A 13734-nucleotide genomic window follows, 5' to 3' on the forward strand; every position below is an offset into this window, starting at 1 on the left:
GACGCAGCCGACAGTGATTGGCTGTTCGCAAGCCCCGTGGCCGCGCAGCCAATCACCGCGGCCGGTTCGCACTCCGTGTCTGACGGCGTCTGCTTGTCATCGAACTACAATGCTGTGATTGGCCCACGTCGGAGTACCCTCAGCGCTGTCAGCTGGGTGGCGAATGCTGGCGTTCGATGTTGGAGACAAATGACCTGCTCCTCCGAAGGTTCTTTCAATGGCCACGTGACGTAACCGTGTTATGCATGTGACGAGTAATCATTGCAGATTGTCTGCTATATGGGCGCATTTCGGCACACCAGCATTTTCCACAATTTGTTCACAGCGTCTCGAAACGCGTGATAAGTACTGATGCCCTGTGTCGACGGCCATTACAATCACGGAAACGATTTTTATCCCGTCTCAACCTCGTTAAGATGGGACATGAGGGACTGAAAGACGCGCATAACCGGACGGGCAAGAATTACTGTCATCTGGATCATGTCTGTGGGCCGCACTCCGATGACGGAGTGGGTCTGTGGGCCACACTCCGATGACGGAGTGGGTACGGAATAGGTCACTCGGTACCGACCCGGACGTCGACGTGTGTGGTCCGAGTCCGATTCCAGGCTGGCGCTGTGGCCTGTGCGCGAGTACGTGGCTTCCGTTGTTCCGGACGCCTCCTGTTAGGCCACGCGGCAGCGTGTACTGTGCATACTTTTATAAAAATAGCTGGATAAGCCTGTCTGGCGGAAGCAGACGTCTTCTTTGGACGGGTGCATGTTGTAACCATCCTGCGCTCGGTTCCTCAGGGTTCGGTAAAAGCATACATGTTACCCTTCTATGTGTTTTCCCCACGGAACCAGCACCTTACCTTCCACGGTTCAGATAGCTAAAAGGAAGGCTTTGGTTTGTTTGAAAAATGCTGTCAAATGTTTGACCTTCGTGTTCGTGCTCTTGACATCGGCTTTGTGTTTGTCTTCATTCCGGAAGGGCTGCATGAAATATTATTTCTTTGCCATTCCTTATATAAGGTTTCATTTAATGTATTTTGTTATGTGTATTTCGTAATTATTCGTACCTTGTTTAACAAACTGCAAACATAGTGAACGACGATGCCGGCACTGGTCTTTCAGTTCCAGCCCTACTACTCATGATCCCTTATTCTCCAATACCGTGAGTCTGGCCTTGAAACGATTGGTGAGATCACGGCCACCAGCCAGCGACTTATACCAACCGAGCGGGCACGAGCGAGAGATGATACTGCGTGGTCGATGACGCATTCATGAACAGGGAGACCACCTGTGATTAGCTACCACGAACAACTCCCTTCTGGGCGGCGGGCTCGGCTCCACACATTGATCTATGAAACGAGGGAGGGTGGTGATTGATCGATGAGGCATTCACGACCGTAGAGGCCACCTGTGATTTCGAGCTGCATCGGCGGAGCCAGGGCGGGCGCGTACCATATGCGCTCGCTGGCGGATGGTTCGCGTGCATCGTAGAGGGCAATACGCACCCATACAATCCGATGACCAGGAAAAACTATTTTGGTCGTAATTTTCATATGACAGACGCTAGCATGGCAGCGACATGTAGAGCCCAACAGCCCTAATTCAGCTGCAAGATTGGCGGATAGTCGAGTGAATATGTACCGCGCGCAGCTGAAAAGCACCAGGGAGACAAAAATCGATAGTTTTTTATTGCGCTAGGCACTGTTTCAATTGACGTTTGTGAAATCTGGTGGTCTGATTGCAGACCATAGGTTAACGAGAGCTGTTAGCCTATGTCCTGCGACAGTATTGATACCTTATTCCTCTTAAAATGACCCAGCACGGCTGTCATACGGACATGTCATTGTTATGCATATTTTGCAATGTTATGTCTGTGTTGTGTATGTTTTGTTCATTGATGAACTAGCTGTAAGCATGTGAACGACTACGTTCGTGTTAAATTTCCAGCTCCAACTGTACCACTCGTCGTCATTCATTCTCCAAGACCGTTACTCTGACCTTGAAACGATTTGTGCGATCACGAGTCGGTAGCCAACGGCGAGAAGAGAGTTGTTCGTGAAAGCCAATCACGGGTGGTTTCTCCGTCCATAAATGTGTCATCGACCAATCATCATTATCTCTCGTTTCACGGATCGATAAGATTGGGTCTTGCGCCGGCCGAGCCGGCATGTATCAATGGTCTTATTCCTCGTAGAATGACCCAGCATCACGTCAATGGACAGAATGCCACAACCTATCCGCCCATTTTCCTGGTCACTCTATGAGTAATAATTATATTGATACTGTCTTACCCAGTGTATAGGTTCTGTCAATGGGGCTAGGTCTCACTCGCGACACTATTAGCATCCTCCCATCGCAAATTCGGGCAAACTCATCGCGAATGGCAAATTCAGGTAAATTCTGACTGGAGCCTATTCAACATTCCTTGTAATGTATCCTCATGATTTCAGTGTTCTTGAATAGTGTACGTTTTGCCCTTGCTGCGTTATGGTACCAAAGTTAAGCAAGATGATCAAACAAGCTTTCATTTTTTCGCCTAGGCCTTATTTTCAGCTCGGTATGCACAACTGACATAGATCGAACTAGCGTCCACTAAACGAGCTGGACGGCATGATAAAAACGCACGTTTAAGTGCGCATTTCTGGACATCAGTGTTGTTGCTCGATCAGAAGCGTACCTCCGTCGATTGGTACTCATCGCATGCCTCAGTGGTGTGTATTCAAGATGGAATTTCCACCAAGGGCGCACCCAATTAATGACACTCGCAAGGGAAGAGCAGTGTGCAACAGTGCGTCCAGGCGGTTGTATGCTTCGTGGTCTCACAAAGCTGATACAGTAGCTAGCTGGGTGCATTGCCTATTTGGCCTGGCTAAATCACACGTACATCTTTGTCACGGCCTGCAAATCTGTGCCAAATATGGACTACAGTGTAAGTACTTACACCAGTCTGTCATGTCACGTCAGTTTGACACGAAATGAACGATATTCTTTCGGTACCACTTTGCTTACTTGGAGGTTTTCAAAAATGCTCCATGTGCGTACCGTTTTGCGGTTGAACAAAGAACGCCGCACCGTTTGTGATTGTGATGGGTGCGCCAGAAACGGGGTGGCACACCAGTAACGCTCTTAACACACTGGTCCTCTGCGAGGAGCTCCTCTCGTCAACTCCCCACTCCACCCCCACTTCCCTCCTTTCGGCTGGAGTGATGATGCGCAATGCGCGTCAAAATGCACCCCCACCCCCCCACCCCCACCCCCCGCTGAGACCGACGTTTTGCCCGACAAAACAGCAACTTGAAGATACAGGATGCATCTTTTATCGCACATCTTTTACAGTCTTATGCCAGTGATGCGCTGGTTTGCTACCTATGCCAGTGTTTGCGTAATGACAGCCTTCTCTCGAAGCTCTAGACTTTTGAAGAGCTCGTGTTAGAACTCATTTGTCTGCTGTCGGTCGGCAGTGCGACTCGAAAAATGAAGGCGGACTTCAAAAGCAACTCTTCAAAAGTAACTACAAAGTAGGGGATTTGCTCCGATTCCATGACAACGATGCTGCATCAGCTGATGATTGGTTTTCCACTCCGAAGATATCAAGGAAGAGCCGTGAAGCATGAAGTGGCTGCTGCATTAAGAGCCGTCTTGTGTCCCGGAAGATCTTCCTTGCTTTACTTTCGTCCATGTAAAATGAATCGCTGCTGCAGTCCAAAATTGAAGGTAAGTATGTCTTTGACGCGATGGTCATTTTGCGAGCAATAGGCTTATGAACTAAGGCAAAACTTCAGTCTCAGGCTAAAGAAATGACAGCGTTTGGTGAGGAGCGCTGACGAGGCACCGAACCATGGCAAGTTTCAGCAGTGGCCAGCGAACCAGAATCAAGTCTACCAAAGCTGCCCTTCTTGACAGGATTGGACACCAGCCTCGCTCAAGGATGGCAGCGTTGGCGGAGCGTGTATTTATTTTTTGAGGTGCCGTTGCCTATTGCGCAGTTGTTATGGCCGCCTGACGCGTATAAATCGGACGTTGGTTTGCGGCCATACGAGCTCCACCAAAACAGTGAGATCCGGATCGGACGCCTCTGGGAAAGTCCAGGACGAGCAACCTTAAATAGTGAAGCTAATTTTGTCTTCTTCCCCACCAGTGTAGCGCGAAAGCAGTTTTGAGCCCATTTACGCTGAGCGTGTTATCACACACGGTCTGCTGCCACTGGCCGCTGGGCGCTGCTGTCTGTCCAACGCAGGGGCGGCGAGGAGGCTGCGGGAGGGGGGGGGGGGGGGGCTGGACGCAGCTGTCCCAGCAACTCCAGGCAACATTTACGAGATGAACAGCATTTCACATTTAACACTAGGGCAGCGCATCGAAGGATTGGTTCTTTGGTTGTTTGGATTAGAGCCATTTCGTTCAGGAATGATCACGTCGGGGCTATGGGGTGAAGGAGACTGGATAGCAGTGTGGAAAGGACTACATGCGCCTGAGGGGGGGGGGGGGGGCAACCGCCGAGTTCAGCCCGCGCAGAGTCTCTCTCCAGGTGACTTCCCGGCCCACCCTTGGCTGACGCATGCAGCCTGCCCCGCATTAGCTGGGCATCGCGAGGATTCATGATTAAGCAAGAAAGGCGATACGAGGGTTGGATGGCACATTGGAGGAAATATTGAGAGAAGCAAGTAAATTAAGCCACTTATCTCATCTCCGCAGGGGCTCCTCCGCGACTGCTCCGACACAGCAGTGTCGTTCATGTTTATATGTGATTGGCATGTAGGTATACCTCCGTACCTGGACCGACACGGCTATGGTTGCCACACGGCATTCCAGATAGCATTTTTTACACTATGTTAATAATGCTTGGCACGGGGCTCAAGGAACTTCCTAATAACGTGTGTCCAGGGACGGTGTTTGCTGCAGTCTCCGAACGTTACGCGTGTATTGATTCTTTTCTCACACCGGCAATGGAGGCGATATTGGCACAGCCAGGTTCCTTTTTCGAACATCTTGAATGCGGTTGAAGATGGTTCCGCACCCCAAGGCTGTCCGCACTGCCCCCCCTCCCCCCCTCCCCCCCCTCCCCCCCAACATGCCACACACTCAAAATGCCGTAAAAAGATCCTGCTATACCTGTTTTCACTTGGCCTGCCTTGTGAATTAAAAAGTAATGCATCTTTACAAATTTGCATAGGTAATATTGGCATGTTGGACAGTTTGTTCTAGTGTTTGGAAGGCTTGATTGGCCTTGAGGTGTTCCCACCTCAAGAATGTTCAAGTCAAAGAAAGAGGTCATCCCAAAACGAAAGCTTGAGCACCAGGCCCACCTATCTTTTAGGCTTAGGCCTACCATTAGGCCTCTCGAGCATACCTTCCGAAGCATTTGAAACGTTTCAAGACATTTTGCGTGATGTTCCTGTACAGAAGTGGCGGTGCCAAAAGGATTATACGCACGTTACCGTGTAACATCTCTTCGGCACATTCATCAATTCATCAAACAAAATGGACAAGCCCAAGGCGACGCTCGCCGACAAATCTTTTGTTCATTAGCCACACTACAATGCCACCCACCCGTTTCTGTCATCCAAAGGCAAAATCCCGTATCTTAATTTCGGAACATTTTTCGTTTTTATGTCATTTGATTCACCTACTCCTGCCAAATTTGGTAATTTAAATCATCAGTTGAGATGTCCACAAACTTCTAGCCCTTTCTTTTAGCTAAAAGCTTGTGAAAATTTCAGCTATTGGTTTAAATGCCCGAATTAAGCATGACAAGACAAATCAGACGAAATCAAAACGCAAAACGGCCAGAAATGAGCATATGTGGTTTTACCTTTGGACGGCAGAGTTGTCATGGAGACTAGATGAATTTGTTTGTGGTGCGCCAGGCTAGACGCCAAAATGTCCCCATTCCTTGGGCATTGTCGCCAGGTGGTCTCCAGTTCGATGATAGCTGCATACCTTAACATTGCCGCCAGCTTTTTTGAGTCTCAAAAAGACAATTTCGCATACAAATTGGACATGATTGAAAGTGATGATTTTAGGCTGGGACTTAGATGCGGTATCTGATTAAAGAAAACTATATCTGGTTATAACGATAAAATGTTATTCAGCTGGCGCACTACCATTGGCCTCTGCTAAATAGCACAGAGCGCGTTACCTAGCATTCCGTAGCCTTGCTAAAAAAAAAAGTGGGGCCGACTCACAGGTGATAACGTTAGCGCGGTGGGAGCGCCCTGCCCTGCTGACCAGCCTGGCCAGTCTGCAAGTCTGACCCTGAGCTGGCGTGTCCGACAGACGTCTGCGAGACACAGCCGCCCCTTCAGTGCAAGTTGTGCGGCAAGCGCTACCAGCACCCAGGCAGCCTCAACCAGCACCAAGAGTCGCATCGCGGCCTCACCAGCTGCCGCATCTGTGGCAAGGTGTTCAGCATCGTCTCCAACCTACGCAAGCACCTGATGTGCGTGCACAAGCTGAGCCAGCAGGAGACGCACAGAATGGTGCCTACTAGGCATGCCGCCAGGCCCTGGTATCCGAGAGGCCGCCTGTGATCTCCGGTTGCCGACCTGAGGGCTTGAGGGACAGCCTGTGATCTCCGGTTGCCGACCTGAGGGCTTGAGGGACAGCCTCTGATCTCCGGCTGCCGACCTGAGGGCTTGAGAGACAGCCTCTGATCTCCGGCTGGCAGCCTGAGGACTTCGGAGACAGCCTCTGATCTCGGTTGCCGGCCTGAGGGCTCGAAAGACAGCTTCTGGCCTCCGCCTGTCAATCTGATGGCTTGAGAGACAGCCTTCAATCTCCGGCTGTCAGCCTAAAGGCTTGGGAGACAGCCTCTGATATCTGGCTGCCGGCGTTTTTTTTTTGCGGCCACAGTCAAAAACCTTTGATTGAATCTGACATCACGTGATCTTACATGGCTTTGGCATGTTGTCAAACTTTAAGCGTTATTATCTCACACGTCTATTGTAATTACATGACGTGTGTGACGTTATTTGAAGTAAATATTTGAAACGTCTGTACCATCATACACTGTTTCGCCTCGGCCTCGGGCTTAAGCAAACCGATTGCCGGAGTCCAGCTGCCTCACAGTAGCGAAGTATGGACGGAATACGACAGCTGACGGAAACCCCCTGAGTGGCCTGGGGCACCAGAAACACGCCAGAATCCGACAGGTGATAGGAAACCCTCTGAGCGGCCTGGGGCACCAGAAACACGCCAGAATCCGACAGGTGACAGAGACCCCCTGAGCGGCCTGGGGCACCAGAAACACGCCAGAATCCGACAGGTGACGGAAACCCTCTGAGCGGCCTGGGACACCAGAAACACGCCAGAATCCGACAGGTGACGGAAACCCTCTGAGCGGCCTGGGGCACCAGAAACACGCCAGAATCCGACAGGTGACAGAGACCCCCTGAGCGGCCTGGGGCACCAGAAACACGCCGTGTGACTGAGCGCTGGATGCGGCGCCTCGTGGCGCCCTATGGAAACAGAGTTCCCCAAATGTCGCTGGCAACGGTTGCTCCCTGATGCGTTGTGTAAACGTTCAGAAGTTCCTCATTTCGAGCACAGTTCAAGTCGAGCTCGATAGCTTTTGACGTGAATTTTTTGTTAACGCAAAATCCTCAAAGCAAGGCATTAACGACGACAATTTGTTTAATTGTACACGGCCTTATCCTCGGTATCGTGTAACGCACCAAATCCCTCACCGGGAGCTGGTAAGGGTTGCTCCCCTGAGGTCGGGAGCTGGTGAGGGTCACTCCCCTGAGGCCGGGGACTGGTGAGGGTCGCTCCGCTGAGGTCGGGGGACTGGTGAGGGTCGCTCCCCTGAGGTCGGGAGCTGGTGAGGGTCACTCGCCTGAGGCCGGGGGACTGGTGAGGGTCGCTCCCCTGAGGCCGGGGGACTGGTGAGGGTCGCTCCCCTGAGGCCGGGGGACTGGTGAGGGTCGCTCCCCTGAGGCCGGGGGACTGGTGAGGGTCGCTCCCCTGAGGTCGGGGGACTGGTGAGGGTCGCTCTCTGAGGCCGGGGACTGGTGAGGGTCGCTCCCCTGAGGCCGGGGACTGGTGAGGGTCACTCCCCTGAGGCCGGGGACTGGTGAAGGTCGCTCCCAGCGCCCCACATTCTCATCTGAAGCCGGGAGCTGGTCACGTGCTCCCCGTGACGTCATATGTTCTGTCGACGGCGACGTCGTTCCGCTGGTGCCGAGTTTGCCCCGTGTGTTGGTTATTCGACCACAAATGTTAATATTGGACGCAAATCAAAATGCAAGGAAAAAATAATAGCCTGCATGAGTCTGCAAGAAAAGGAGCAAACAATGCAGCAAAAACCTTGTGATTTTTAATCTTAAAAACACCCACGGACCAAACTGGCGTACTCTGCTCTGAATACGCGCAGGTTCATCAAATGTAGCAAACATTTTACGCCGAAAAGTTAAACGATTTCGAGTACCAATTACATTTTTGTTATAATGCGAAGTTTTGATCTCCATAACAGTATCCATAAGTGCACGAAACGACACACATTTACATATATTCCCAAATTGCCGACACACAAGACAAACTAGTTCTGGATCCGACGAGCTCACTAGATTCACACACAGTTGGATAAACAAACAGCATTTGCCGGCGTTCCAGGTGTCGAAAACTAAAACCAACAGACTAGCGCTATTCTGGACCTTGCTTGGCCGCGTAGCAAGGGCGTAAACAGTATGGCACTTGAAAGGCTTGGCACGTCACAAAGTGCAGTCCCATTCCAAATGGATGCGTCTCGAGTGCCAGGTACGTGACACCCAGTCTTTGCACCTGCACAACCACTGCAGACCATCGCCAGTCACTTTGAGCGGCTTGGCCAGTCCATGTCAGTACTCGATCACTGCTGCAAATGTGCTGAGATTCCGGGCCGTAGCGCGATAAACGTGGATATGTCTGCATGATCATAATCGGGCTGGTGCCATTCGGCTTTGTGGTACATCGCAGCTCACACCCTCACCCGCTGCAGATTTGCAATGAAACGCTTTCCGCCAGCCCTTAAAAGGTCACGCTGCTGATAAATACGATCGGTGGTGGTCTAGTTTATCGCACCGTGGCCATCCGAGATGGACTTCTTCCCGCACACTGACCATCAGGAGCGGACTGGCTTCTCGCACACTGACCATCAGGAGCGGACTGGCTTCCCGCACACTGACCATCAGGAGCGGACTGGCTTCCCGCACACTGACCATCAGGAGCGGACTGGCTTCCCGCACACTGACCATCAGGAGCGGACTGGCTTCCCGCACACTGACCATCAAGAGCGGACTGGCTTCTCGCACACTGACCATCAGGAGCGGACTGGCTTCTCGCACCGCGACCATCAGGGACGAACGGGTTTCTTGCATGTGACCATCAGGGACGGAATGGTGTCCCTCACCCAGGTCGTTTGTGAGGACTATCTTCTCGCATTATCAGGGGATCAAGGGCTAATTCAGGGAATCAATGATTCTTCCAGGGGATCACTTTCTGCACTCTGAGGATCCTCGAATGGCTTTCTGTACCTCGACAATAGTGAGGGGAATATTTCACCATGCTGAAGATCAGGGACGGAATGCATACTTGATCAGTTGGCCACCGCCATTGAGCCGGGCCCTGAAGACCAGGAGCCAACGTTATCAACACCAACGTTACTAAAATTGAAGGTGTTCAGGTATGACGTCACTTGACGCTGGTGTGATGTCACTAGACGTTGCCGTGACGTCACTCAACGCGAACATGGGACCTCCACATTCGCACACCGTAACCTTCTGCAGTTCCACTCACTCCACACATCACCCGCACGTCTATCCAAAAGCCATAACCGCAGCTTGAACAGCCGTGCCACGATCCCGGGTCACTTCAGCCCAGCTGAGGCGAAGCCGACTTCCTGGACTTGAGCCACTTCTTCAGCTCTTGCTTGTGGTTCTTGAGCCAGTTGATGTTGGCCTGGATGGTCTCGAGCGCCTCCTTGCGCGCGCGCTCCCCGGCGCCGGCCTCCGGGTATCGAGCGAAGAAATCCTTCGCCTCCTGCAGCTGGTGCGGCGTGTTGAAGTGCTTGGTGATCTTGGGCACCAGGAAGCCGAGGTAGCGCTCGTTCAGGGTGAAGCGCGGCACCAGGTAAGACTCCCACTCAGACCTGTCACGGGGTGAGGCGGTGTCAGTGACACTGACACCATATGCCACAGGGGCAGGCCACTCAGACCTGTCACGTGGCGAGGCGGCGTCCATGACACTGACGCCACATGCCACAGGGGCAGACCACTCGGGTATGTCACGGGCAAGGCGGTCCAGGTCAGCGGCACGGAGCCATATTTGATTGAGGTCAAGCTCTCTGCTAAGTTGCAAAGCTTTCCACACAAGTCCTGCCTTGCATTTTCTGGAATCATCACGGCCACCTACAATGTTTATTTGAACCGGTTCCCCAATTGGAGCGGCGTGCAACACATGGATTTGTCAAAAAAAAGTGCAAAAAGCAACAATGAGTTCCTTGAAAGTGCGTTTTCTCTCGCAGCTGAAATCGACAAGTCTTTTTCTTGTACAGCCTAATGCGTCACAAATTGCTTGGGAACGTTTGGACTGCTTTTGCGGCCTAGTTTTTCAAAAGTTAGGATTTGATGCTTGTGACCTGAGAACGCCCCCTTAATGCCAAAATATTACGCCCATCAAAATAAGTATCGCTTGATACGTCAAAGAAGCATCACACAAAGTTTCCAAATGACTGAATTCCCCTTGAATATTTATCAAAGCTCTTCCCCTGAAAGCAATTGCTCAGAGAAATTTCCATGGCCTGGGATTTTATCCACCCCCACAGAAGCTCCTCGCGCCATCCCCGTCACCCTTCACCTCAAATAGTTCCAGACGATGGGGTTGCCGGCCGGGTTGGCGCTGACCCTGGCGCAAAGCTTGAAGAAGTCCTGCGAGCGTACATAGCTCTCGTTTTTGGCCAGCTGGAGCAGCCGGTGCAGCAGCCACGGCTGGCGGACCTGGTGTAGTCCGAGGAGCGGTCAGTGCGGCACTAGTAACATCTACCGAGCGCTGAGACTCATACTGAGCCGGTCAAATCGGTGACATGAGGATGGAACGGCTTTGGATAATCAACTAACCGGATTTCGCGCTGTAAACAGGCTTGTACAACTCCGGCTCTATGAACAACTCAAAAGAGATGTGCGTATGCGATTTTCATGTAATTTGGGATGTTGGAAGGCACCGAACAAATAACACCCCGCCCAACGCCTGGCGGCGGGTTGAGCTGCACTGGCTTACTGACCGCCTGCCAGCCCGCTGGTCAGCTTGTTCTTCTCCTGGGCGTTGTTCTCGTTAATGTAGCGCTTCCACATGGTCTCCCAGGCGTTCGCGGAATCTGCGGCGGGGAGCGAGTCAGTGTCATGCGCGTGGTGGCCGCTGACTGTGTCCAGCTGTGTCCGACACAGTCAGCTGGACATAGCACGATGTCATGCCGCTAACTGGGCACTACTGCACATTGGGAAACGAGTAGATAGCAACCGTTTTCGCACAATATTTTTACGTTAAGTGTTGAATTGGTTTACAAATATTCAACGAATTCGTGTCGGAATGTACGGGATTACCAGGGGTTCCCGGTAGTCATTTGTGAACTAAAAAATGGTCTAGTTTCATGTGATTCTCGAAAAGACATAGACCGAAATTTGCATAAATGATAACCGCTCAGGTGCAGCTTTCCGAAGGACTGCAACGCCCTTAAGACATCCGACCGCCTATTTTCCTTCAGGTACCTTCTTTCGGTAGTCACCAGACAGTAAGGCAGGTTGTCATTTTTATTTAGAACGAAACCAGTTCAGAGCTGAAAATGAGATAGGTCACTGAAGAGGGTCCATGGATCCAGCTCAGCCAAACCCGAGAGGGTAGCATGATCATACGCCCTATATCCATTCCAAGGTATCCCACACCCCCGATCTAATTTCCCGAATAGTTTAGCGTGAGCGCATTTCTAAGCATTTGTTAGAGGTTTGTGTTATACTGCATGTACTCGAACGTTATTTTAAAAAACTGCGAAGTCAGAATTACCTGCAGTTTGAACTTATTTCCACTGGTTGGAGAGTCAATAATTGCTGCATATGAATGGATGCAAATAATGAAATGCATGGGATACATTAGGTCCTCCTGCAATATTTATGTGTTAAAAAATAACCGAAATACATTGCAGGACTCTTCCGGGTCCTTCGCGAACAAGCGGAACAAGCGGAGGCTTATCGGCTGAACGCGGCTGCAGAATCCGTGCTGCGTCACGGGCGTAGCGTCTGACGTCTCAACCCCCCCCCCCTCCCCCCCGCTCCTGCCTCCCCCGTCTCACCCCTCCCCTCCTCGGCCGGCCCCGCCACGCCCTGTCTCGCCGCCCCCACTTACTGATCTGTTGCATGCCGTACTTGTAGACAAGTGAGCGAATGTTGGGCGCGATGTAGTGGTCGGGATCGGCCAGCCAGCTGCGCAGCCGGTCAGCGGCGCCCTGCAGGCAGCCGGTGTGACCGGCGCGGCACGCCAGCGCCAGCAGCTGCACCCGGTTACGCCTGGCGACGGCGCACGCGCAAGGTCAGGTCAGTCAGCTGGTCAGCGGCGCCCTGCAGGCAGCCGGCGTGGCCGGCGCGAGACGCCGGTGGTCACGAGATCGAACGGCAGGCGCGCTGGCCGCTGGCGGGGGGGGGGGGGGGGCACTTTGGCCGTCATTGGCTGCGGCGTTGATGGCAGCGCTGGGGGGGGGGGGGGAGGAGGAGGGTACATCCCCAGGACGTCACCGCTGGTGACGCGACTTCTACCGCACGCTTTCACCGCATGCTTCTGCCACTTCAATGTCGTGGGCATTGGCTATTACGAGGCGTTGGAAAAGTCAGTTACACAGCGTGCATATGTTTAAGTCATACTTGTCATGTCATCCTATGTTACCCTTGCCATCCTTCGTCCCAGCCATCCTGTGTCACCCTTGCCATCCTTCGTCCCAGCCATCCTGTGGCAGCCTTACCATCCTTCGTCCCAGCCATCATGTGTCAGCCTTACCATCCTTCGTCCCAGCCATCCTGTGTCAGCCATCCTGTGTCAGCCTTTTCACTCGGCCCGACCAGCTGCCCGTAGCAAAACACTCGACATCCTTTACAGTTGTCCACAGCCTTAGCATGACACTGGGATATTTGTGCATAAAAAACGACACAAAGTGAGCTGCATGGCAAGTTTGGACACGCCGCTGCCGAGGGGCACGGCTGTCCAGGCGGCGCCAACCTACTTTTCCAGGTGCGATCCCACTGTCCTCCCAGCCGAGCGACTCGAAGTGGGGCTCCACTATTTCAATGATGTATTTCTGGAGAAGTAGACATGCTACTGTCAGACGCCATGAAGCGTTTTACATGGGCAGTGAGGGTCCTTTTGAGACACGATGCAATGTCGGTGAGTTTCGGGTGGGGTAAATGATGAGAGGGCTGGGTGGCTCAATGCTCGCCGCTACCCACGCGGCCACGGCCGACGCGGGGTCCCTTTATCAACAGTGGTGGAGCTCTATCAAAATCATTGGAACACATTGGGTTCGAAGGTCAATTATTTGTGCTCGACATCCACAGACAACCACATAGCTTTCAAAGCGCTGGAAGATGATTGACTCGTCCCCCTAAGATGGAACAGTACATCTTTGCCGAGGGCCTCCAAAATGTTTCTGTCCGTATGATTTTTTGCGATGAACAGACCAAGTTTACGGTGTTCCTCTACCCTGCAGCGTTCATGTACGTGTATCGAACAT

The 13734-nt window shown here is 52.2% G+C and overlaps 1 protein-coding gene across 1 annotated transcript in view; it reads right to left on the reverse strand.

Moving 5' to 3' along the window:
• Positions 1-8478: 8478 nt before the first annotated feature.
• Positions 8479-13734, reverse strand: part of LOC119104435 (glutamyl aminopeptidase) — a 33588-nt gene continuing 28332 nt past the window's right edge. Inside the window, exons 15-19 of the mRNA XM_037228131.1 lie at positions 13228-13302; positions 12360-12520; positions 11245-11337; positions 10821-10960; positions 8479-10113 (exon numbers count right to left, since the gene is read on the reverse strand). Coding sequence (XP_037084026.1) covers positions 12515-12520; positions 13228-13302 — 81 coding nt within the window. The 3' untranslated portion in view covers positions 8479-10113; positions 10821-10960; positions 11245-11337; positions 12360-12514. The remainder of the gene's footprint in view (positions 10114-10820; positions 10961-11244; positions 11338-12359; positions 12521-13227; positions 13303-13734) is intronic.

Source organism: Pollicipes pollicipes, unplaced genomic scaffold, assembly GCF_011947565.3.
Source record: "Pollicipes pollicipes isolate AB1234 unplaced genomic scaffold, Ppol_2.1 Scaffold_6052;HRSCAF=7182_pilon_pilon_pilon, whole genome shotgun sequence".
Classification (NCBI taxonomy): Eukaryota; Metazoa; Arthropoda; class Thecostraca; order Pollicipedomorpha; family Pollicipedidae; genus Pollicipes; species Pollicipes pollicipes.